This window comes from Strix uralensis, chromosome 4 (assembly GCF_047716275.1).
Source record: "Strix uralensis isolate ZFMK-TIS-50842 chromosome 4, bStrUra1, whole genome shotgun sequence".
Classification (NCBI taxonomy): domain Eukaryota; kingdom Metazoa; phylum Chordata; class Aves; order Strigiformes; family Strigidae; genus Strix; species Strix uralensis.
In genome coordinates this window covers 37,604,483-37,631,208 of record NC_133975.1, presented here as the reverse complement: position 1 = coordinate 37,631,208, position 26,726 = coordinate 37,604,483, and the positions used below count along the sequence as shown (strand labels likewise).

The 26,726-nt window shown below is 38.5% G+C and overlaps 1 protein-coding gene across 1 annotated transcript in view; it reads left to right on the top strand.

Annotated features, from left to right (window-relative positions):
* TENM3 (teneurin transmembrane protein 3) overlaps positions 1-26,726 on the top strand; it is a 363,886-nt gene that overhangs the window by 312,450 nt on the left and 24,710 nt on the right. The window contains exons 21-27 of the mRNA XM_074866418.1: positions 2,618-2,885; positions 3,460-3,603; positions 6,745-6,994; positions 7,415-7,435; positions 12,704-12,936; positions 13,468-13,622; positions 14,478-15,352. Of these exons, the coding sequence (XP_074722519.1) occupies positions 2,618-2,885; positions 3,460-3,603; positions 6,745-6,994; positions 7,415-7,435; positions 12,704-12,936; positions 13,468-13,622; positions 14,478-15,352 (1,946 nt within the window). The remainder of the gene's footprint in view (positions 1-2,617; positions 2,886-3,459; positions 3,604-6,744; positions 6,995-7,414; positions 7,436-12,703; positions 12,937-13,467; positions 13,623-14,477; positions 15,353-26,726) is intronic.

Below are 26,726 nucleotides of genomic sequence, written 5' to 3'. Positions count from 1 at the left end.
ATTCAGTGGTTGGGCTATAACTCAGTCCCCTTAGGGTATCAGCCTTTCTGAAGGTAGTTTGATACTCTATCTGGAAAAGGTAAAGTACAGACAGCTTGGTTGTGTTGGCAATTCCTGATGTGACTTTTATACCCAGTGACTTTCCTGATTGCTTTACAATTGATGTGTTGTCATGGCTCCCATAGGATGCTCGCTGCTGTGCCTGATGATTTAACTTTTCAGATGAACATTAAACTGTTTAATTCTCTTTGTAATGCTTGATTCTGGGAGAGAGATTTAGATGCATAACCTTACCTCTACATTTCTAAAGTTCTCAAGAAACTAAGTTACTACAGGGGATATTTTATGGAAAGAAGGAAGTTATAAGTCAGATTTCCAGCAGATATTTGAGGCTTGTGCAGAAACTAATAATAGGGGTTCAGGTTTTGTCTTAAACTTCACTGAGAACTGCGTGTGTCCTAGTTTCTAATTTGATAGTAATCCAAATACACAGTGGAATTTCTTGGAAATTGAAACTTCAAGGTGTCCTCTTTATTGCCTGTTATCTCAGCCAAAACTACTAGAAGACCACCTAAGTGCTTAACGCTGCTCTTCCGCAGTTGCAGTTGTAAAAGAAGCAATGGTCGTAACAGGAGACCGGTGAAGTCCATTAAATTGTGTCCTATTACAAGCGTATTATTTCTTTTTCTCCTCTTGCTTACAGAGACCTCCATCTGTTAGACTAGTTTTAATGTACAGTATATGAGAGTCCTGCTGATGTCTTGAGGAGGAATTTGTCTTTTGTTCCTAGGTGGTTTGTGGTTTTCCTTCAAAGTCTTAGAAAAGGAATATGCTCACAATCACTTCTATCTCTAGAGAGAGGAGTTTTTGTTTGTGTAGAAAAGAATTGCTTGTTCTCTGGCTTAGATACTGTGCGTATATTGGACTGAAGGAGAACAGACTAGATTTACAAATAGAAATTATGCCACTCTCACCTCCTTCCAAGTGATGGTACTGCTTGTAATTTCTTCTCAGTGATGGCAGGTTCTTGGTAAGGAAAAAAGAAACATTCAAAGATTAAGAATTAAGAATTTTTAAATCTGAATTTAATTTGTCTAGTATCTTCCAATTCCTCCTTTACTTCCTAAGCTCTCTTACAGTCTTATTGGAGAAGAAGAGTTAGATGCCTGCATATAGCAGATGTAAATAACCATTCGTGCCAGACAGTGAGTCAAAATACTGTTTCTGGTTTTTTGTTACTGTTACTGGGAAGGAGATAGATATAATTAATACCATATAATTCTTTATATCCCAGCAAAATGCTAACATAGAGGACAGTGTTGCACCGGTTGCCCTCCTCAAGAGCATGAACCACGTTATTTGACTATATTCAACACAGACAGACAGTTGTTTAAAAGCAGTGTCCAAGGATTTCTCTGTGCTAGAGAGCTAAATTAGCACTTCTTTAGTAGCCAGCTTTTGATCCTGCTGAAGTCTTAAGCCTAATACTTGTGGCAGTGCTCTCCCTGAAGTCTGCTTTCCACTAATATTAATTAGTGTTCCATTTTCAGACTTTAACACTAGAAGACAGGAAAGTAAAATAAAGCTTTCCACATTTACTTCCCCAAGAGTGCTCCTTTGACACCACCAAGGCTCTGGGCTTGTACTTCAGCATCCTTTGCCCTCTCTTCCCACCAGAGAAACATTATCTTTATAAATGTGTCTAGATATCTTTTTTTTTTCTTTTTTTTTCCAATAAGCTGGGATACTTGGTAGCTGTTCACCTGAAGTGCTGGCTCTCAGTGTTTATGTCCTGACTGAGCGATAGGACAGTATAGGCTGTCTTCATCCACGTTACACAGAAGCCTTTCACATCCATCCATCACCCACAGAAGCTCCTCAGCTCAGAGGAAGAGACAAGGTAGAGGGGGGAGGAACCTTTTAAAAATAAAATTGAATCATTGCACCTCTCTGAAATGAGAAAGTGGTGAGCTGATGTCTGAGTAGTGAATATTGATCAGGAAATATGGAAAAGCTTTCCCTGAGGCATCCTACTTATCTATCTTTGAAATAAATGGAAGAATGCTCCAGTTTAAAGTATTTACAATCCACAGGTAATGCAAATAATAAACCACCTAAAAGTCCTTCCTGCTTCTACAGGAGCAATTAGACTTCCCAACGCAAATCTGAAGCTCTGCAGTGCTTAGAGACTCTACTGCCTTTATTACGTATCCATAATTGGGACAGGGGTGGCAGCATAGAAGGGGCTATTTTCACTTAGATGAAAGATGCTTCTTTGCCTCTTTTGGAAAAAGCAGTTGGGAATGTTTTCCTTCTCCTGCATGCCTCCTTTCCCGCCATAAAAATAAAGGAGAGATCTTTGAAATCCTTCAGCAGAAAGTATCAACTAAGCAGCTTCAGTATAACAAAGAATTTAGACTTTGCTTTTCAGAAAAAAAAGGTGAAATGTTTTTTATTTATGTAGTTTTTACATTATTAAATGAAGGCTAGGTTTAGATGATACTTCCTAATGGGTTGTCATGTAACATCATGTCAGGTCTCCTTTTATGATAGCTGCATTGTTCTGTTCAATTTCAAAGTCATTCAAATACTGTATTTTTTTCTTGCCAATGCATAGGTACTTCACGAAGAAACAACAATACCAGGAACTGATTTGAAGTTATCATACTTAAGCTCCAGGGCTGCAGGATATAAATCTGTTCTGAAGATCACTATGACCCAATCTGTTATACCATTTAATTTAATGAAGGTTCATCTTATGGTGGCAGTGGTGGGAAGACTTTTCCAAAAATGGTTCCCTGCATCCCCAAATCTGGCTTACACTTTCATATGGGATAAAACTGATGCATACAACCAGAGAGTCTATGGATTATCTGAAGCTGTTGGTATGTGTGTTATGGAGTTTTTTTGCATTTTTGCTGTTGTCTTGAAAATAAAGAAGCACATCTCAAATACTTGTATTCATTAAGTAGAAAACGTTTAGCAGAATAAGACGAGAAATAACAACGGATATTAAAATATATTAGAAAATACTAACTAAAATTTGAATTATAAGAAGAAAATTTCTTCAAAAGGGAAAAGAGACCAGTCTTTTTTCACTTCTTGTTCTTCCCTATGAAGTAGCCCTCAGCCTAATAATACAGTATGATATTTAGTCTACACACTCCTCGTACTTTAGAGCACAGTAGCGTTCTGACATACTTCACAAAATGGGTTTCCTCTGTCCCTGTCCTAATACACTTACTTTTAATAACTAAAATTATTTTAATAACCCCAGATTGCTCTTTAAAGAATTTTAGAATCCTGTTTAGCATTTTCAATACATCCGAGGAAGCCACAGGGATTTTCAGGTAGCCTGGGAGAGCAGAAGAACATATGTAGTTTAAGAAAATAACATTCCTTAAACTCTTCTTCTGAGTGAGATCCTATACTTAATGAGGAAATTTACTATTATTTCAGTGTCTGTAGGTTATGAATATGAGTCTTGCTTGGATCTAACCCTCTGGGAAAAGCGGACTGCCATTTTGCAGGGTTATGAACTGGATGCCTCCAACATGGGTGGCTGGACATTGGATAAACATCATGTTTTGGATGTTCAGAATGGTAAGGACTTCGTTTGCTTCTTGCTAATTTTAATACTCAACTACACTGCACTTTAGGTATCGCATTTTAACTTTTCAAATGTTTGCTTTGTTATTTTAAAAAAGGAAATTACAGAATGCTTTGCATATGGTAAATGCTTTAGCTTTACAGTGTATGTCATGTTTCTTTATCCTATAAATGCATATGCATTAATAATTTCATCTAACAGTGTCAGCCTGTGTCCATATGCTTACCAAAAAAAACCCCTACCCAAAAATGTTGAAATTGTTTTTAAAAATTGAGTGATGCTAGAGAAACACTATTTCTAAAGCAACTGTACGTGTCAGCATTGTTATTGGGATTAACTGTTTGTATGTTAACAGTATCTTGAATGATGTTTTCACTTCCAGTTTTCACAATGAGTGAAAATTAAACAGCAATAAGAGACATTCCTGCCAAACTGAGAGCTCCTCACTCCTAGTATTAAATCCCTCATTTATACAGGTGTTCATGTCATGATATCCCCAGCCCCAGCACAGCTGCTCGTGGGAGCAGTCAGCACATGGGTACCATCTCTTCTGGAGGATGAGCACTAATTTCCACTCTCCTCACGTTTAAATCCTTCCCTGAGGTGAATCCTCCCCAGGACACTGTGGTCAGCTCAGCACACAGCAGGTGACAAATGATGCTGCCTTGAGTTAGCAAGGGCACATGGGCCCCTTGTATCAGGACAGAGTCCAGTCGCTAGTGAGCGAGTCTTCCTTGATTTCAGTGAAAAGATGAGGGGCAATACGCATTTGTAAGAACTGTGCCTTGGCACCAAGGTAAATTTGTCCAGTGTGCTACTCAGTAACTGTCTGTTGGAGGGTGCCATGCTAAGGAAACCCCAGCTCAATACTGAACAGGAGGAAATTTGGAAAAATTTGGCTGGAAGCATGTGAGAAAGGTGAAATAAGCAGAGTCACATGACTCAAGGTGGGAGTTGGTTGCACTGGATTTTTATGCAAAGGAGGAGCCCAGAATTAATTCAGCAGGAAGAACGTCATTTCTACAGTACCTGGTGTCCCTTGGAGGTCTCCCACTAGTACATGAGCTTATTTTGTGTGATATGCTAATTGCCACCTAAAGCATTGCTTCTGACTGGTAGAAAAACAAGGTAACCAAATCAAGGGAAATGGTGTCATTGCACCTAATATAAAATGTAAAAAAAACCCTGTGCAAATTATTATAAGGTAATCTATCTAAAAATGTAAAGAGCTATAATTATAAATGTATATATGGTTGATTCTCTTCACAAGGTAAATTGATGATGGCCTTAAATTATGTTCAAGAGTATATTTGACAAGTAATGACTTTTCAAAGTGACATGTGTCTAATTGAATAAACGAAGTGGAGAGTTGTAATGACAAGGTAGATGAGCTGGAGAAATTTATTCAGAAGAGAGTGCAGACAGTATTTGTACGGACGTCCCGAACTACTGCAGTAAATAGCCTAATGTACATCTTTCAGTCTGTGATAATAGAGGAGAAATGCAAAGGACCAATTTTTCAAGGTAATGACAGAATAAATCAGGTGCAATAATGCACTGTGCTGACTTGTAGAATTCCTCTGATGAAAATTATAAACTCAGCTATTTCTGGCAAAATTATGGTGCCATGATTGTCATAAATGATGTAATCATAGGAGAGAGGATTTTGTGTACTGTTAATGCATTCTGGCTTTAACTATTCATGAAAAATACGTTCTCACTCTTTTGATTCAGATGACTTATTTAGATTACTTGACATTAGGTTTCCATAAGCCATTTTCATTCTTTCTGATTTTATCATGTATATTGGTTCTATGTTTATAATCCCCTAAATTTTATAACATTAAAAAGTAGTGAAGACACCTAAAACATTTAAAGAGGAAAACAATGTATTTTTTTCGCATCTCTTTCAGTATAAAGAGTGCATTATGGGAGTGAGGAGAGAAAGAGGAATACATCTTAAATTCCTTCTAAGCATCTCAGAAGAGAAATGTATCCCTCAGCCCCAAACTGCCTTTGAAACTCTGGGCACACAATCAATAAAACACAGATCACTCTAAAATACAAAGTGACATGTGGTTTACGTAGGTTATACCACGGAAAGACATACTGTTACTTACGAATATAACCATCATAGCTGACCGTTTGTAGAGTACACCTCAATGGATTCATTGAGAGATATAATAATAAGGGTCCCAGCAACATTTTAACACACCGTAAAGTCACACTTTTTTTCCTAAGACTGAAGAGTTAACATAAAGCATACATTTTTCTTCTCAGATTTCCTATGGAGACTTATAAGGAAGAAAAATACTGCTGGCGCATTGCTTTGTCTTCACGAAATTATTGTTCCTTTCATGCCTCAAAGCAGAATTAAGTTTAAGAGTCAGGTTGGCCTGGCATCACATTTTTTTGCTATTTTGACATTTTTAATAACTGCGTATAACTGCAGACATGGTATTGAGGCAGACTTTGTTGCCAGAGGTACATTTTTGTTGTGAGCTGAGTAAAGAGTCTTTTATAATATAAAATTGAGGCAATCCCCAACTTTTTGAAGTAGCTCTTTAATTAATATTTACAATTTGCAGCAGTAATCCACTTTAGATTACATTTGACATATTCATAATTAGTAATAGTAGGACTTTAGGAATACAATTTGCAAATACAATTTTTTCTTTTTTATAATGTATGAACAGTTAGAATTCTAGTCATTACTGGGGAATTTCAAAACTGTAAAGATTTATGGACACAGACCTTGATTTCATTCAGTACACCTTGCATTTCCTTCAACATGACAATTTTTATTCTAAATTATGACTATTAAAACGACTAACATTTAAAAATAAGAATGACTGAAAACTTGTTTGGGTTTTAAATGCTAGTGTATCTGCTACATTTTGTGGACAAGATAATTTAATGCTTTTTGTGTCTTTGACTTAAATGTAACTAAAAATGTTTTAATAAATTTCTGTTACTTGTAGTGAGAAAATATGGTGGTGAAACAATTGAAAGTCCAGTAAATTATATAAATCAACTAAAAGAATATTTAGAATACTTACGCATCGTATTATGTACATACATTCAAAGTTTTTGTAAACTGTTTTTTGTTTTGTGTTTTCTATATTATCTGCCAGGAATTCTCTACAAAGGAAATGGTGAAAATCAATTTATATCTCAGCAACCCCCAGTTGTTAGTAGCATTATGGGCAATGGAAGACGACGCAGCATTTCCTGTCCAAGTTGTAATGGTCAAGCTGATGGTAATAAATTACTGGCTCCGGTTGCCTTAGCTTGTGGGATAGATGGCAGTCTTTACGTGGGGGATTTCAACTATGTTCGGCGGATATTCCCATCTGGAAATGTAACTAGTGTTTTGGAGCTAAGGTATGTATTTTTCTCATCTCGGATTTTTGGAGTTGTGAATTACTGTTGCAAACTAAAGTATGGAATATATTTCTGACGTTGTGTAAGTTAGAGTTTCCAAATGCTTTGGGGGACAAAAAAAGTTGAGTCAAAATATTTTAAAACATTTGAAAAAGTATTTAAACTAAAGTGAAAAAATTTTCTCCTGATAAAGTATTTTAACTATGCTTACCTAAACTGTGAGAATTTAATCTACCCAAAGTAATGATTCTGAGGATTTTAAGACTTAACCCACGTAGTCAACATGAGTGGACAAAAGACAATCATTCACCACTTCACTAATGATAGATGTAAATATTGCCTTCTCTTCATCTTTTAACATCCTTTCTGAATGTTTTTCTAATAATGTTTTTCTGTTCTTTTTTACTTGCTCCCACCAAGAAATAAAGATTTTAGACATAGGTAAGCATTCCTTAAAGAAGATTTGTATTTTTCTAACTGTTCTTTTTTCTTTTTTAACAAATGAATGCTTATAATGGAGAAGTCATTTCTGAGATGTATTACTAGAAAAGAAGAGTATTTTTCAAAAATAATGAGTTCATATGTTTTAGTTATGTCAGCTGTCAGGCTGTATCGTCCTTTCAGATACGAGTTCCTCTTTTCTCATCACTCTCTGTCCACAGTCAGGCTTCTTTTTCTGCTTGTGTACACCCTCCTTTGCTGCCCCCTTGTCTCCACTCACTCCTAATCCTTGCTGGCAGCACTTCTGCTGATCCTGTCAAAACTCACTCTTTGGTCAGATACCCCAAATATGATGAGAATGGCATATAATTAATAAAATTATAAAAGTATCAAGTGGGTTAGTTTCATTAACCTTTTGATGTTGAGTCTTTTCAGGCTTACATTTAACAGATATGTTTCTTTAAAGGTGAGCTTCTCTTTATAATGCAAGTTGAAATTGTCCCATAATAACACAACTCCAGGAGTTAAGAAGACTGGTCATAAAAGCAATAGTAATCAGAAGAATTGTAGTACAACATTGATTGTCCTGGCATTGCTACAAAAGTGGCAAGAACAGAAGAGAAGAAGGTGGATGCTTAGAATTGCTTTGCTACAGCAGCCAGTGCTGATAAGGAGACAAAACCAGTTATGCTAAAGTCTTGTTGGATACATGAAACCCTGCAAGACTTTGTGGCGGAACTGCTAAATATAGAGCTTAACAGTCCCAGCGGTCCCTTTCTCTCTTTTTTGCTGCCACTCATTTTCCTCCCTTGTGTTTAAGCAAATCCCAGAGTCATATCTCAGTCCTCCTTGTTTTTTAAATTTACTTTGCTTGGGACATACTTCTTTGTGAGGAAGGGTTTTATGTTTAAAAACGTATGTTTCAAATGTGTTAGGCAAAAAATTCCATGACTAAGTAAGGTGTTTGCATCAGTGCTAATGATCAGAATTGAGAGTTGATGCACAGTCTAGCTGGTTTTATGTTATTTTCCAGGTGTGACTCAGAGCAGTCTCTTCTATTTGGTGGTTTTAGGTTTTCACTATTATGTTTAATTTGCATTTGTTCCAGTACTTTTAAAATAATTATATTCCTTCTGGTATCATAAAGTTGCGATTGCAGTTGGATAAGACAGTGTCTTGACAAATGTATGAAATACGGAATAATACTCAAAATGGGAATTTGGAATGGGCAAAGAGAATTAAGGAATGGATGTGTAATGAAGTTTGTTTTGCTGTGATTTAGTAGAGACGCCCTCTCCTGCCTCTGGCAGAGCTGTGGTCACAGGCTCAACTGTGGCATTTCAGAAACTAGATCCCTGCATGTAAAAGTTGGTGAGGGAGAACATTGAAACTTTTCTCCTTTATTCATGCCTACACATGCAGAAGATCTGGGTAGCAAAACTGCAATCATACTGCACAAATTAGTGTAACCGCATTTTCATGGGCCCATATAGCAGCTGTGAAGTGAGGGTTCCATCTGAGGCAGGAGGAGGCACAGAGGGCCGTGGAGAGCTGGCTCTTCAGGAGCGGTTGTGGAGCCAGTAGGCAGGAGATGTGGACCCCACTGTGCAGCCTGACACGGTCTACTACAAGTTTGAGTTTTCTTTCCCATCATACAACATTTTCCCAGTGTCGACTTAGCCTTAGGGGTTTGCTGCTTAGGGCTTCCTAAGCCAAGAGTGTCATCTTTATGCTTAATACCCTCTGGAAGCTTTTTATTTTTTTAATTTAGCTGATTTTTATTTACGTGTAAACTTCTAGGATCCAGCAAATCCTGTTGCTATGGGCTCCCCAGCTTAAGGACACACCATGAGACCAAATAGCTTCTTTTGCCTGCGTGAAGTCATGCAGAGCCCTGTGAAATGCTGCAAAGATGAGAGAAGCACATCTGGGTGGCCTGTAGGAGAGGGGGGCAAACTGTCCAGTTTCACTGGCAAGTCCTTCAAACTGCTGAGGAGATTTCTGTTTAAACTGCAGTTTGGAAAACAGCCCTCAACAGACCACTTTGCAATATATAATTACTAGGTATCTAAACTAAGAAAATGCACTAAAATATATATTCCCCAAGTAAAACTAATGAACGGGGTTAAATGCTAGTTCAGATCTATTACCTTATTCAAGCATTCAACTTTCCTCGCCTATGAACAGTGCTTCAGCACAGAGTGACGTGTCTCCTCCCACCTCAAGGAGCCTGTACTCTAAATTTGAGAGACAATGCAGATCAAATTTATCCTCTCATGTACCAGTGACCTAACATTTTTTCAATCTCAAAGCTGAACTGATGTCTTTATACACACTGCTGCTTGTGGGTGATTAATGCTGATAGGCATTCATAGAAGAAGTAATTTTTAGAAGGACTTTGATGTCAGGGAGGTCATTTGTAGGCTATGGCAGTATCCCAAGTCTGTAGAGAGCCAAAAAAAAGCTTATCAAAACATAAAAACAGCTTTCAGGGTATATGATTTAGAAGGCACAGAGTGAATGGGAGAGAGAGGGAGACTGAAGCAGGAAGAGTATTTTTAAAAAAATTTATGCGTGGAGAGTAATGCAGGTGATCTGACACCTTGAAGAATTAAAAGATCGACATAAGCAAGATAAAAGCAATGGGCAATAGATCATTACAGCTCTGTGCGTGTGTGCACACTTTAAATTCAAAGCACTTATTATTTGGCATAGACAGAACAAGTTAATTTGTAGTCATTTGTCTTTACAGGAGCCCATGTTGGTATGTAACTACATGTTTTGCAGCTACTGACAGCGATTAGGCGATACTGAATGCGTCAAGTAGTCACTGCCTGTGGATTTTATTTCTTTGCGTTTGTCGTTATTGGTAGAAGGCAGAATCTTAATATCATTTCAAGCTACAATGAAATAGAATAAACTGCTGGCTACTTATCCCTGTACTATTTTTGAGATCTGCAAAGTGCGCATGGATGTCTTCTGGCTAGAAAACAAGCGCGGTTTTCACTGGATGGTTATTCAGTTCCTCAAATTGTGCCTTGCTCCTGTGAATTAATGTTTTTTTCCTATCAGCTAAAGCTACCTCCACTTTTTAATGTTCACTTGAAAAGAAACGCTGAAGTTAAGCCTGTTGTCTTAACTCAGAAAGGAGCCATTAGACATCTACATATGACAAGTTGGAGAGTTTATATTGATTCAATAATAATATCCTATACACTCCCAAACTTTGGGGTTTTTTTTAACAAAATGAGAAAATATCCATAAATTATCAGGTGTATTTTTTGTTTTGATGAGGATACACTACTTACTATGAGAACATCCACAAATCAGAAGAGCTTTGTCATTTTTGTTGGAATTAATTAGAACATAGAAGTATTTTCATATTTATGATGAAAACAGCTTTAAAAATTCTTTTTCAAAATAAGTAATTGTGTTAGGCATAAATTATTTAGTTATTGATTTGATGACTCTATTCCAACAATTGAAAAATACAATTGAGGCAACGTTAGATGAGTTGGAGAGGTACTTTCATTTAGATTTCAGTAGTATGAAAAAGGACTTTATTTTAAATTACAATGAAATAAAATTTAATTGCACATTTCACATTTTGCAGTGTGTTTATATTTGAAGTGTCTGCAAAGTTTCTTAAAGACCAAAGTAATCATGTAAATGGGTATAATTTAATTTGCATTCTACAGAGGTATAAATAATTTGTACACTACATAGTGATCATATGAAATGATCTCTGCGTAAATTAAGGTTTTGAAAATACCTGTCAACTGTTTAGCACATTGGCAATAATAGATTTCTAACAGACAAATTTAAAGTCAGCCTATATTTGATTGTTTTCAGACATGCTGTACAACACTCAGCTCTATAGCAGAGCTTTTGAAGAGGTGCTAATCACTTTGTATTTGATTTCATTAGTCTGCTTCGCTTGGTTTCTTCACTCTGAACCAACATGTTAAAAGTCTTAAAACCAAAGAAAATCCTATTTATGCAACACATTTTTTCTGTGTTTTTGTAATTGAATAGCTATAAAAATCTGTCCCCGCTAAAAAACGTCATTTGTTCACAAGTTGTTCGTGTTGGTCTCTTGTTGCTTTTTCCAAGTGGCAGTACATAAAAATGTGTTACATTAGCACAGTTATGTATTTACAAAACGTGAAGTATAGCATTCTGCGAACAGATGTTTGGCTATCACCAAGACTGGTAGATCTGTTTAAGCAGCGCTTTTGCAAACATCAGAAGTGGGACTGACTGTTCTGACGCTCTGCTTCAATCCATTAGGAGAGCATCTGAAATTACCTCCTGTATTTACATGACCTTATTTCAGCTCTTCGTGCCATAAATTAGGTCAGGAATCCCAACTGCAGTGGGTTAAGTTCCTACATCATAATGTATCAACCCAAAAGGTACTCTCCAGGGCTGTTTTTTTCACCAGCAGGGGAGAAAAGACAGTAATTCTCAATTATGTGGCACCAGTGGAGAGGCAAAATGTACGTTTCTGGGAAAATGGTTAGCAATATATATTTTCACTGCAATAAAGACTGTGTTGGCATAGTTAGCGGTTTTGTGCCAATGTGTACAGTTATTTGAAATATGACTCTGAGTTAAGAAGAACAGAAAAGCTCCATTCAGCGCTCTGGTGGAAAAGATGACGTTTCCTAATGCGTTAAATCATGCATATCACGTCTTTGAAAGCAGTGGATTAAACAAATACTTATAAAGGATGTCTTATCTCTTGCCTGTGAACTAATAATACAAACTCTGCCTTATCTGTTTATGAATTATATAAACCACGCACCCCAGCAGCCTTATATAAATTATAATAAAACAGATAGGACGATAACAGCAACAAAGTGTAAGCGAGGACTGGGGTCCTGCTGCAAAGTTTGAAACTGGATCAGGGTTCCCAGAAAGCCTGGGAGTTTTTAGACTCCAGTATTTTGATTTGGCGTATTACAGAGACAGGAGCTGTCTCTAATTACAAAGCATGGAACAGGCCTGTGAGCATCACAGACAAGATGGATCTTCTGTCCCAAAAGGATGAGTAGTCTAGATTGGACTGCCTGTGACACAGGCAAGAAATGTGACCCAAAAACGTTATGGGGCCATAATCTGTGCTACCTATGCCTAGAGCATCACTACTGGTTTTAACTATATATGTGTTACTGCACACTGCATATGAACTGAAGCCTTTTCTTCTTGATCCAATGTTAGGTGCAAAGAATTACAGCATATGCAATGTATAATTCCATTTTACAGCAACAACCCAGCTCACAGATACTACCTCGCAACTGACCCCGTGACAGGAGATTTGTACGTTTCTGACACAAACACACGCAGGATTTATCGGCCCAAGTCACTCACGGGTGCAAAAGACCTGACCAAAAATGCTGAGGTCATAGGAGGAACAGGGGAGCAGTGCCTACCATTTGATGAGGCAAGGTGTGGTGATGGAGGCAAGGCTGTGGAGGCAACTCTCATGAGCCCTAAAGGTAAAAAGAGTTATCTCTCCATAACTTTCAAAATAATAATGAAAGTTCAGAGCGGGGGTGTGATTGTGTTTAATTAGTGAACCCAGTTGTTGGCTCAAAAATGTGGGTTTGAGTAATTTTTTCCAACTGGAAAGACCATTGAAGAAGAAAACTACAGGGAATCTGGGTTGATTCTTTAGGAAATATTTGGCTTGCATGGTTATTGAGCATTTTTTTAGATTATGTGTTTGGCAGGCAGTGGTGAAGATTTAAAGTCAGTGTTGCTTTTGGTCCCACTTATCCCATGTTTCAGGTTTACTTAAAAGCTAGACCCTTCTCAACACGCAACAGCAAATGTGATCAACAGTAGTAGATTTCATACTGAATATTGGTTTATTATGCAAAATATGTTTACAAGCTGGTTTACTACCTACTGCCTATGACCACGTTGTCTGCCCTTAATTCCCACTAGATACATACCACTTATGCCTAGTTATGGAGAATATACTCACTGCTAGTACAAAAAACTAATTTTTATTTTCTTCACTAAAGGAATAGCAATAGACAAGAATGGGTTAATCTACTTTGTTGATGGGACCATGATCAGAAAAGTGGATCAGAATGGAATAATATCCACTTTGCTTGGCTCCAACGACCTGACCTCAGCACGACCTCTAACCTGTGATACCAGCATGCACATCAGCCAGGTACTTCTTAGCTGCTGCTAATTTGGAAAGCTGAGCTGGAGCTAGAAATCCAAATGCAGCTTTCTTGCCCCGAAAATAAAACTGGGTGGAGTGTATAATGGCTATTTAACAGCAGAATTTGGGGAGAAAGAAACCTGTTCCAAGGGCATGAATCACAGTGTATTCTCTTAGCTATAAATGCTGCTGTATTCAATTTTTCTGCCCATAAAGTTCAGATCAGTTTAGAACAGCAAAACTATCAGCAGGAAACATTAAGTCTGGGAGTAAATACTGGGAGAATGGCAGATCTGTTAGAACTATTTTGGCATGTTGATATTTTCTGGCTAACATCCTTAGCCTACTAGAGTGAATGAGAGGATATATACAAAAAACCATATTTTTCTATTTGTCTCAAGTAACTTGTGTAGGTAAGAAGGGACATCACTAGTGGTATGTTTAAAAATGGAGTGCAGTAGGTGTTTTGTAATCTGGAAGGTAGTAAGTTATTTTTGCCATTACAAGAATAAAAGTGAGTACTGTCCTTAAAGTATGCTTTTAGACTTTGATATCTGTCTCTATTTTTATTTATGCATTTGTGATACAAAAAAGTATAGCATTTATTGGAGGGGAAATTCGACCTCTATTATAGCTCCAATGCAACTGGCTTTTTTTCGATAAAATAGATGTCTGAACATTGTTCCCCTTGCTTCCCTGAAAAGCTTTAGTTTGCTACATGTACTTTCATACAAGTCCTTTTGTCATGATTGCTTACAGCAGATGAAAAATATCCTTACATGAGTGTCTAAAACTGAAGGTGAGTCAATTTATTTAATCTGCACTGGTTAACTGTTTAACGAAACACTTCTATTTATTAAGGTTCGTCTGGAATGGCCTACAGATTTAGCTATCAACCCGATGGATAACTCCATTTATGTTTTGGATAACAACGTAGTTTTGCAGATCACTGAAAACCGTCAGGTTCGCATCGCTGCAGGGAGGCCAATGCATTGCCAGGTTCCTGGAGTGGAGTACACGGTGGGGAAGCACGCTGTACAGACCACGCTCGAGTCAGCAACTGCCATCGCCGTGTCCTACAGCGGGGTACTTTACATTACAGAAACTGATGAAAAAAAGATTAATAGGATAAGACAGGTCACAACTGATGGAGAGATCTCATTAGTTGCTGGAATACCCTCAGAGTGTGATTGCAAAAATGATGTCAACTGTGACTGTTACCAAAATGGAGATGGCTATGCTAAAGATGCCAAACTCAATGCCCCTTCCTCCTTAGCTGTGTCTCCAGATGGCACCCTGTATATTGCTGATCTGGGAAATATTAGGATACGGGCTGTGTCAAAGAACAAACCCTTATTGAATTCAATGAACTTTTATGAAATTGCTTCTCCAACTGACCAAGAGCTTTATATCTTTGATGTCAATGGTACTCACCAGTACACTGTGAGTTTAGTCACTGGAGACTATCTATACAATTTTAGCTACAGTAATGATAATGATATTACTGCAGTAACGGATAGCAATGGGAATACTCTTCGTATCAGACGGGATCCCAACCGGATGCCAGTAAGAGTAGTCTCTCCTGATAACCAAGTCATCTGGTTGACGATAGGCACTAATGGATGTTTGAAAAGCATGACTGCACAAGGGCAGGAGCTTGTCTTATTTACCTACCATGGCAACAGTGGACTTCTGGCAACTAAAAGCGATGAGACTGGATGGACCACTTTTTTTGAGTAAGTACATAAAATAAAGTTGGATGCCTTATAGTTTTATTGGGTTACACAGTACCATTTGTAATATTTCTGGAGACTGATGAATTAACTATAAAGATGACCTTTGATAACAAAAAGCACAGAAAGATACTTTTTGTTTCCCATGCTGACTTCCTCTGTCTGACTTCTTCTGAACATTGGGTCTGAATAATTTTAAATTCATTATTGTGAATTTGAGTTTTATATATTGAAATAATAGTAAGACAACATTTCATTCTTGTCAAGAAAGCTGTAACTCAGACAACCACGATTTTGTAGATTTGCATCAAAAACTAGATTTTCATCCCATTTGCTCATTAGATTGACATTGCTCTGCAGCAGATACTGACAAGAAATTTGTCTTCACTGTTCAATATTTTTTTTCTTTCTTTTTGTCTAAGTAAAAGCATGTCTGCATGGTCTTCTACTCAAAAAAAAAAAAAGCTGGGTGGGTATTTTTTGAAGGTGTAAAAGGTTGTGTTTCACTGAGTGACGAATATTGAGGAAGGACCTCCTGGATGACACAGCAGGCTTTTCACACAGGTGGACCTGGGCAGAGGAAGCTGAGAAAAGAAATGTGGTCTGTGGGGGGAAGTGTCATTCCTGGAGGAATAAACTGAAAACACAGAGACCACCAGCAACATGTTATGTACAGGTGCAAGCACAACAGCGAGAGGTATTGGTGGAACAGTAGAACTTGTAATTTTTCCAGCCCCAGAAAAAATCTTTTCAGTGAATTGCTTTACTCTCTGTTACAGTCATTAAGTCATCAGTGCTGGTTCATAACAGCCAGATTAGCAAAACATTTTACAGAATCCTCAATTATATTGACTAAGGAAGGTCATGACAATTTATAGATAAACTAATAGAACCTGGGAGATCACATACAGGTTTTATAGGTAACTTCATCCCGAAATGAGCTGAACTATAAACTGATGCGCCAAACAAAACATAACAAAAATACAGTTTAAAACACAAACAATTTCTTCCAAAAAAGATTGATGTAGAATTAACACAGATTTTTTCCAGTCATCTTTGTCAACTGGAAAAATAACTTTTTAAATCCCATGAAAGATGTGCTAAGGTTGGGTAAAAATGTGTATATGAAGAAATGGAAGACATAGAGTTAGTAGGATAAGTAAAAGTGTTAGAGGGCCCTCAGCTGAAGTATTCAGGATTACAAAGGGCATCATGAAAATCCACTAAGTCCCTCTTCTTTTTCCTTTTTTTTTTTTCCCCTCTTCTTTTCTCCTATCTTTATGATGAAATGCAGTAGCAACTGCTGCCAAGGTCAGGGCCTAAAAAAAAAGCTTTCAATTCAACACACATGATAAAGAAAATAAAGTGCCGATGTCAGGCAGTGGCAGCAAAGCCAAACATCTGTGTTCTGAGATAACTTCACATTTCTGTCAGCGTACATTTGGCTGCAGGAGGACTCTGAGCACCTGTATCTACTCTCCAGCCTTTACATACGCCCGTTAGAGACACAAAGAGCAGCAGGTGCTGCTTCACTGCATATTGTGTCCTGAAGTGGAGACAGGGCTAGAAATGCTGATCCCTAACAAAGACAGCAGGTGGAACAGCGCTGCTGCCAGTTTTAAGGTATTCTTACAGTAATCTGTAAATTGGCAGGGCTTTGGTAGCGGGCACGTTCCCAAAGCATTAGCGCACATCTGTAATATTTAATTGTGCATTGGTGCATCCGCTGCGTATCTTTTTAGGTCCTGCCAAAGGACGCAGAAGCATAGCAGTGGTACACAGAGGAATGAGAAACAGTTTGGTCAGGAGGGCATGTGTCCTCGTGAGTTAGCCCTGTCCTGTATGCTGAGAGACCAAAGCACAGCTTCAGATGGGCTGGGAATAGTCATCCATTTCCACAGAGACTAAATTCGGTCTTTAACTGTGACACACACAACCACTTCTTTCCAGCAGGCAAGTTGGGCCATGCAGTCAATTTGGGGGATAGTGAAGTCCCTTACTGAAATTAAGGCATCTGCTGGGTACTGCAGGCACTTTAAATCATGCTGGCATTCATACTGGCTAATTGAGGACCTAGAGTTTTAATCAGGGCTGTAATTTCTCACCATGTTGCCTGTAGTTTTTGTGTAGCCTACTGTGGTGTACTGCAGAAGTAGCTGATGGCTCCTGAATGCATCTTAATGGCGGCGGCGTGATCGCAAAAAAGTGGGTATTATAATCACTATTAAATGGTTGCTAGGTCTATAGTTTTCATCATAGGGAGAATTTAGGGTACTGTGTGTCATGAAGTACTTGCTTATTTACTGAGTGTGTAAATAGCTGTCTTTCACACCTGATCTGCTTTCATGCAGACTTTCTGGTCCGAGTTAAGTTATGTCCAGCTGGACTACAGAGAACCCAAAGGGCAAGCTATTCCCCTCAGTAAGTATTAGTGTTATTTCCAGGCTGCTGTTTATGCACGTGCTAAACAATTACCTCCAACCAATGTCTTGTTAGAATTCCCAGGCTGAAATAATTACGGAGAAAGCTAGGCAATTTCACTCACCCCGAATTTGCAAGTGTATGAGGCTTTTGTGGATGCAAAGATATTAATCTCCTACCCGTAGCCATGGTGAAGCACTAATCTGTTTAATTGCAACAAGGAAAATTCAGATTAGACATTTGGAAAAACTTCACGGTGAAGATTCTGGAGCCCTGGAGCAGACAGACAATAATAGTGACCCCTTGCCCTTCACAGACTGTCTTTAAGAACAGATTAGACATCTTTCAGGACTCACACTGGAAGAGCAGATCCTGCCTTGGGGTCGGGGTTGGACCATATGACGGGCCAAGGCTCCTTCCAGTCATGTTTTCTATGGTGCTCTGTACAAGTTAATACCAAAAATAAAAAATTGCACTGATTATGTAAAGTTACAGGGAATAAGTTTTAAAAAATCACCGTGTTACTTTTCTTGCCAAAACTCCATTCTTATAAACATCCATCAGGCATCATAGCTGCTTACTTCTTTTTAACATAAAATCCCCATGCACCAAATTTGTGTCTGTATTTCGCTTTTGAAGAAAAAGTGGATATAAACACAACTATTTTCCCATTTTTTATTCTAGGGTCAGCAAACATTATTGTGATTTTACTTTCCAGTGCTGATGATTTGTAACATTAAATATGACTAGGCTGGGTTTCCGGAGGCTTCTGCTACTATTGCCAAAATAGATGAAAACCGTGTGTATCGTATAAGGACTTGTGTGGGGGTGACACGGTATACATGTGTGTATCTCCCTCCTAGCTTTTGCATATTCAATGTTTGTAGGTAGTGTGGGCTAAAAAATTTTCAGCTGAAGAGTTTTCTATTAAAAAAAAATGAAGTCTTGTTAAAGTGGAAAGGTTTCCCTCAAACATCAGGCAAGGAATAAGAAATTAGGAGAGGAAATCACTCCAAGTTCCTTGTTCTATTTTAGTAATAGCAAAATATTTCAGTTTCATTGCTGGATACATTGTCTTTTAATATTAGAGTTTATGTATTTTATTTATTTTATTGTCCAGATTCCCAAAAGATTTTGCGAAGGGGATAGAATTTATATTCCATGGTGAATTTAGACTTTATTCCCACTCAGAGTTAAAACTTTTAATTGTTAGAATGTCCAATGGACTAGAAGTGTCATTTTTCATCTAGCTCCAAGTATAGCCATACATACGTAGCATTGTTTCACCCTTTGTCACACATCTGTTTAAATGGCAGAAGTTACACTGGAGTAAAAATACTGTGGCTTTAGTAATAAAAAGATCAGTCTTTGGAGCCAATTCAGTAGTAGCTTTGTTAACTACTCTTGTGCAAATCTGTTTGTATAACTGGAGCATGGATCCAGAGAAGCTAGATCATTTCAGTGATTTGAGAGCAGATTTGTGAAAGTGATTTAATCTTTTTTTTCCTTTTTTAGAACTTTTCAGTGAAAAGAGGAAATCTTTGAAAAAACATTGCATCCAAAAAATTGGCAAGCACTGCTCTGGCACATATTAAAGCATTTGGACTTGCTTCTTTTCATGGCTTTTTTCCACAGTCTAGATCACACTAATATCAGATCCAAAAGAAGTTTACTTTTTTATTTCATTTAGTCTGGATGCTAATTAATCTAGAGTTAATTTTATCTAGTCTCCACTTTTCCTGAAGAAGGGAAGGACTAACATACAAGAAATATTTTTTTTTACACTCTGTGTTTTTTACAGTGAAAATTGTAAGTACTAACTTGAATTATTTACAATATCATATAATCTCTTGTCTGTATTTGTTTACAGACTTTGATTTTTTTTAATATCTTTACGGCAAAATGGATTTCTAAATTCCTATTTTGTTAAGGACTATAGTCTGCTGATCAAAATTGACGCTTTATATTTCAAGAATGCATACGTCTGTAAAGTACTGCTACTAAAATTTGTAGTAATTGTTATCTATTATCAAAGGTCTAAACCCTTGCTGAATAAAAAAGACACTAACAAAGCGTTCACAAAAAGGATTGAAAATACACGCATACTAAAACACCAATGGAGCCATAAGGAGTTAAAAGTCCTCCAGATGAGGTTTTATAATGAAATTATAATATTAAACGAGGTGTAAGAGTAATCAGCCTAATCAAATTCTGTTGTTATAAAATTGTGAGATATCTGAGCTGGAAACTATTAACTATAACTGCATATTATGTATGCATAATATGAACACTGAAATAGATAAATCTTAAAAGTTGAACTAATTATATGCATTTTAGCATTTTGGAAGTGACACTTACTAGCTAGCCTAGATGACATTATTTTTGTGCAGCAGTTTCCATTCTGCTTTTGCATACAGATAGCTAAGCCAGGTGCACAGAAGGAGCACTTTCTCTGGACCTAAGTTTTTGAAGTATCAGAAGTGAACTCCTAAAAAGTCTTGAAGTGCCCCTGTGCAATCGCTCAGTCTTGGAGGTCAGGCCTGCCCCCAGCCTGCAACTTCAGGTCTCTGTCAAAGCCCGGGCATGCCAGGACTTGACAGCCAGGCTTTAAATTCAGCTGAAAATAGGTAAAAAGCTCACTATTAATTGAAAGTTTGACAATGCTCAAGAGGGCAAATTATTCCAGAGAAAAAGCTATTACTCATAATATTTAATCTGACCAGAAGCATAAGACAGCCCTCTGAGAAGGTCCCAAGCATCTTGTTCAGCCCCACTTCTTCTGAATCATCTCACTATCTGGAGTCACTCCCTGAGAACCGCTGGAAGCTGAGCACACGTTTGAGGCGCTGTCACAAGCCTGCTGCTCCCATTCAGCTTGCTCCACGACTACTTTGTGTAACTTCAGGTGGGACGTTATAGGGAAGTTCTTCGGTTGAATCGGCGTCAGCCTGCTGCCCTGCCAGCCTCCTGCTGCTTTGTGCTCCTCAGGTTGCTGGAGGAACTGGCAGAGGCTGCTCTGCGAGGGAGGATCCCTCCAAGGCAAGACAACAGCCTTAGTTGTCTGGGCAGCACCTGCTGAGGTTGGGCTGCGCCACTAAGTTGCAACCTGTGTACGCACTGGTGCTCTTGGCATTCAGGCAATCTCTGACAGCCACATAGTCCATAGAGGTGATTTAGGACAAATGGTGGTCAGCCCAGTGTCAGGCATCTGGGATCCGTCCCTCTGTGGTCCCAGCCCAGGTGCTTTCTGCAGGCTCCTCTGTAAAGAAGGAACTGTTCCTCCATCGCAAAGCTCCCCTGGAAGGGGCAGGCTGCATGTGCTCTCCTTTGGCCTCCTCTAACCCCTTTGGTTACACTCAGGAACATTCCTCCCTTAGCCATGAATTAACTCCAGTAGCCACTGTTTCTTGTCTCTTTCCTGCCTTCTCCCCTCTTGCTTTCCTCTCCTTTTAGGAGCAATATCAGCAGGCAGAGATCTGATCCAGACTAAGATGCCTTCTCCTCCTCCCCCTAAATTCATTGCCTTTCTTTCATGCCTCTTTTTTGCTCTCCAGACTGTGCCCTCCTATGTTTCCTTACTTTCTTACATTGTATCTTGCTCCTTCCCATGTCTCCCACCATTTCTCTAAGGCGTGTTTGGCTTCCCTGCCTTTCCTTTCCCAGCAGTGCATTTCTTCTCAATCCCCTCTTGTACCTCTTGACAGCCCATCCAGTGTTTCCCCAGGCACTTCATGCCCTGGGCTCATTTGTCTTCTCCTTCCCCTCCTTCTCCCGCTCAGTTCTTGTCTCCAAGGGAATGCAACAGAAATCAAAGAGAGTGACATTAGCAAGCAGAGCCCTTACAAGTTTACTTTGCTTCCACAGTTAAATTAACGAGCTTTCCAGCCATTCTGGAAAGGTGGTAAAATCATGCAGAATATTAAATCCTTATGATAATATATAGACTAGAGAGAATCACAGGGTAAAATCTATTCTCCCTGCCTGCTGCAGAGTATCACCCTTTGCATATTACGCTTTTATTAACAATGCATTCAGTGTTGTGGTTTCCTTAAAACTCTGTGATGCAGAGTAAGGTACTGCCTCTGGCTTGGACTTGTTTAGTTTACCCACGTATCAGGCACGTCATCTGTAACTGTCAGCATTTGGCAACAAGGAACAGATGATATTTTGCAGTTTTCCTCTTGCTTCATCTTAATGCATTGCTTGTGGAGTCTGACTTGGAAATACTGAAATTTGGCTTGTAAAAAGTCTGTGGAACTTCTGCTGAAAGACTTAATTTAGATGAAAGCAAGTATTTAATTTTGATCAGATAAAAATTATCCCCCAATAGTAGTGTCAGCTCACTTGCACTTTTACTGTGTATTAAGAGGTTTACAATTCAGTTTTCGTAATGAATATTTCTCTCCCATTTCCTGTAACATTTGTGGGGTTTTATTTTCCTACAACATTTGTGTTTCTATTTGTGTTCATTTTTCTATCACATTTATGTTTCAGTAATATGAATATCTAAAAATGCCCAGTCTTCTTTTTTCTTGCATTCTAATTTGATTCTGTTTTCTTACAAATACCAGAACTTTGTACAAAATTGTAATCTGGACTTTTTTTCACCTCTAAACAGCATTCTCTGAATGTCTCTAAAAAGCACTGTAGTGCTTTTTAGATATTTTTATCCTTTTACCATCAGCGACCTTCTGTACCTTCTGCTTTTACTGCTGATGCTTCTTCTTGCTTCATCAGTGTAAAATGTAGTGGCTATGAAGTAATTAACCATACTCATTAAAACAGTTTTGTTCAGCTGATTATCATAGTCTTGCATTGACTTTTGTGGCATCACATGAGCCCTTGATTGCCAGCCATGACTTACAAGTGCAGTGTCTTTAATCTTCCCATATTTTATTTATTCAAGCAACAAAAGACATATTCTCTTCATTCTTAACCATTTCTGAACTGTCTTTTGGGGACTATTTTTGAGGTATCCAGTCCTTGCATAAGTGCCTCTTTATCCACATTGCCCATCTCAATCCAGCACACAATACATATGTATCTCTCATAGATATTTTTTTTTTTTTCTCTTAAAGCACATTTCAGGGACTAGCTGGTTCTGTTAGTCAAGATTTGGTGCTTCTCCTCCTCTCAACACAGCACAAATTGAAACTCTAGTGGGTGTAACCCTCTCTCACCATTTCATGTAGACCTGTGAAGGCAAGGCTGGCCAAAAGGCAGTTAAAACACTTCCCTCTATTCCAACAAGCTCAGTATTCCCCCTACCCAAAGAGAACTTGTAGGGAAAAATGTCAAGCTGACATGTTCGATTTGTGCATGGACACAAGCTGAAGAATGATGTGGAGTTTTAAACCTTCCCATAGATACATCAAGTACACAAACATGTAACCGTGTTTCATGCAACATGCAACTTCTGAGAGAAGCTTAGTGATGGTTGTGCTTGCTGACCATATTTACCATGTTTCTTGTTTAGATAAATCATTAAATATATTTTTAAATTTCTAACTTCAACTTCCTTTTACTAAAAATAGATGTTATGATCTCCCGATTTTCTAAACCGGAACTGTAACTCAACTTTACAGTAAATTTCATACAACATGCTGTTATATACTTTAGTCTTGTAAGACTTGTGCTGATGGTGGAGCACACGAACTTGCTGTTTCAGACTCATCCTGCTTAATGACAAAGCAGCCATGTTAAAAATAATCCATTATCAGATACCATTAGATATCAATGTGAAATTTTTTAGAGAACTGTAGTGTGTCCCCTAATAGCCCTGCTATCAGTAGTATTATCTCATCTAATAGACATTTACCCAGTTCTTCATTCTTGAATGTTTACTGTTCCTTGTCCTTACTAGTCTAAGTAATAAAAGCAAAACTGAGAAACCATTGAATAAGTAACAAAATAGCACCGCTGGACACATATCAACATTATTATATCTTAGGTGTATGAGAAAGGAACAGTGCTTGGATTTCTGTCAAGAAAATCAGCATGTGATGTCTCTGTGGTTTTGGAAAGCACTTAGAAGGATAGTTCAGGAAAAAAAAAACAATATTGTTCGTATTAATGACATAGATGTCCTGCATTGTCAATCCAGTCAGCTCTGCTCAGGCTCCTGAAAGTAGCCATTTCACTTCTGGCTTTAGCAGAGACTTAATAATACCATTTGTTCAGTTATTGACATGTTACTATTCTTGTCCCGTGTTAATTTTCTTTGTCAAACAGAAATCAGGGAGGCTATAGCCAAGCTAGCTTTCTCTCCTTTACATTCACCTCATGGGGGACCTGGTGCGGTGAGGGTGAAAGGCAGCTCCGGACTGCACATGAAAAGGCAGCTTTTTATTTTCAATCATGCTGTATTCAAACACACAGTCCTCATTTTCAAGCCTCATCAAGAGATTTGGTCTTCCTTGGTGTTCCCAGTGAGGACAGACTGATCAGCTCTGTAGGGAGCCTACAGGGTACATGCAGCTGAAAGTCCCACCTAATTCGCTCTGAAGAGGGGAGAGTCTGTCACTTCTGCAGCCTGCATTGGTTGGGTTGTGACTCGTGCTCTGAAAGAATAAAGGTGTTATTCTAAATTAACCATAGAACCTGAATCTAACAATACTTGTTTACCATCTTGGTATTCCACTGTCCTAAAAGAAAAAAAATACACCTATATAATTTTGCTTTCCTTTTGCTAAATTTGCTTTTCAAACATAATGCAATTTAATAAGTTCATTATGTCCACTTCCTGTGACCCTGTAAAAACACCTTCATAGAGTTTTTACCTTTCAAAATAAAATTAAAAAAAAAAGAAGAAGAAAAACAAAAGAAGAATTAAGGGGAAAAAAAGCAACGTTACAGCTTATTCTGTGAACAAAATGTCTGGCCAAACAGACCAGCCTTACATCCCTTTTTCACTAAAGGCTTATGCACTCAGTTCTGATACTGTAAGCAGACCTTACAGCAAGGGACAATCTGTCATACAAAGTATATATACACCAGCATTTCTTTTATTTGAAAGTCCATACTCTGGTATTTATATCGACAAGGCACACAGTTTATTTGTATGGTAATAGATGAGCTAAGAATGTGGGGGGGAAGTGACACAGAAACAAACCAGCAGCCCCGAGGAGCCCTGAGATTAAAGACATCATGCGCGGGAAGCTGCTGTGGGGTAGGAGCTGGCTCTGCACACCCTGGCAAAAACCAGAGGCCGGCCCCTGCGGACCCCATGGGGCCCGGGGGCAGTGAGATCCCATTAGAGGGAAGTTGAAAAGTGGGGGATGAGTGTTAAGGCCTTGTAGATAAAAGCCTGGCTACCATAATTTAGTCTCATCTTCGTAAGGACAAGCCCCCTTCAGTTGCTCTTGAATTGCCTGCACTCAGTTCAGAAGGGTACGAGCAGCTGAGGCAGACCCCCAGCCCGGAGAAGCTGCTCCATGCCCAGGTAACACCTCTCATTTCAGCCACACCGCCTCCATCCCGCTGCGCGTACACCAGAGTTGTTCTTCCTGCTCTTCAGAAAGCACCGTCATTACTAACGCTATTTATTTGTGCAGGTTCTTGTGCATGTAAGGTGTGGGTCAGAAATGCAAGTTAGGAAAGAGTTCTTGGTTTTGTGAATCCTTAGTAGAATATCCATGGCAGGCGCTCATTGCAGCAAACAGCACAGTGTGGGAGAACTGCAACACCTTACAGCAATGAGTGAAAAGCTTTTCAGTCTTCTGGCAAAAAGTAAAGAAGCGGCCCTGGCATGATAAATTCATGTATTGCTTCTTTCATTGCAAAGCACCGCTCCTCCCAAATACCTGTCTCTGGAAGTCATTTTGGATTAGGCTGTGAAGGTGGTCAATCGTACTGCAGCACAAGCACCGAACTCGCACTTCTTTGCCTGGTCGTGCAATGAAGTGGAAAATGAGCATCAAAAACTTCTCTGTACAAAAGTGAGTGAGCTATTGAAAGGGAAGGTGTTGATTCATTTTTGTGAGCTCCCTTTCCAACAGACACGTTTCCTGCAGTGATTTTCGTTTAGAGTGTGCCTGTTGTTTTGCAGATGAGATATGGCTGTCAGGAATGGCCTAGTTAGGTGAATTGTTCACACGTGTGGTGCGCTGAATGCCAGTTTACAAAAAAAGACTGAAAACTATCCTTTTAATGTTATGACAAAATAGACACACCGAAAAAGCCTCAAAAGATGCAGTTATAACAGGAGAGAGTGAAAAGAGAATTGTCAATCACTTTCCAGTTGAGGAAATCTCTTCATTAAACCTGGGCTGAAAAATTTGACCTGACCACATTGCTAAGATAAAAGACCATTACCTGAATTATTTAACCAGCTGTGCAAACAGTTGCATAAGACTTTCCCAGATAAAACCGGATAAAGACCCTTTCCCCATGGAAGGCAACCATCAGACAAAGGAACCAGAAAAGCAGACCAGCTGCTCAAATTTAAGCTTGAGTCATCTGACACTTGGTTGAGCAGGACAGAGAAATTTAGCTGATACTAATACTTTTAATATCCCTCCAGCCTCTGTGGTTTTGTGAGTTTGCATTTTCTGCCCAAATTCCATTAAAAAAACAAGCAGGTAGATAAATTCCTGTCCAGAATTGGACTTTGGGCTGCAATTCACTTTAGCTCCTTGCTACAATCACTCCTGAACCTATTTTCTGTAATTCCTGTTCATCCACTATTTTCTCAGAGCTAGGCACAGCAGAAAAGTAAAGGAAGAGGGAAAGGGAAAGGGAGAGGGAGAGGGGACAAAAGTACAGCAGGAAGGAGAGGGAAAAGAAGGGAAGGCAGCTTCTTTTTTCATATATTTAAAATTCTGTAAGACTGGAAAGAATATTGAATTTTTTTCTCAGGCTTAACAATATTCCAGATAAGAACAAAAGAAAAACGCTAGCATTCTTAGACAATAGTAAATATTTTTTTTGGCATAATTTGCAAGCCTACAAACATACA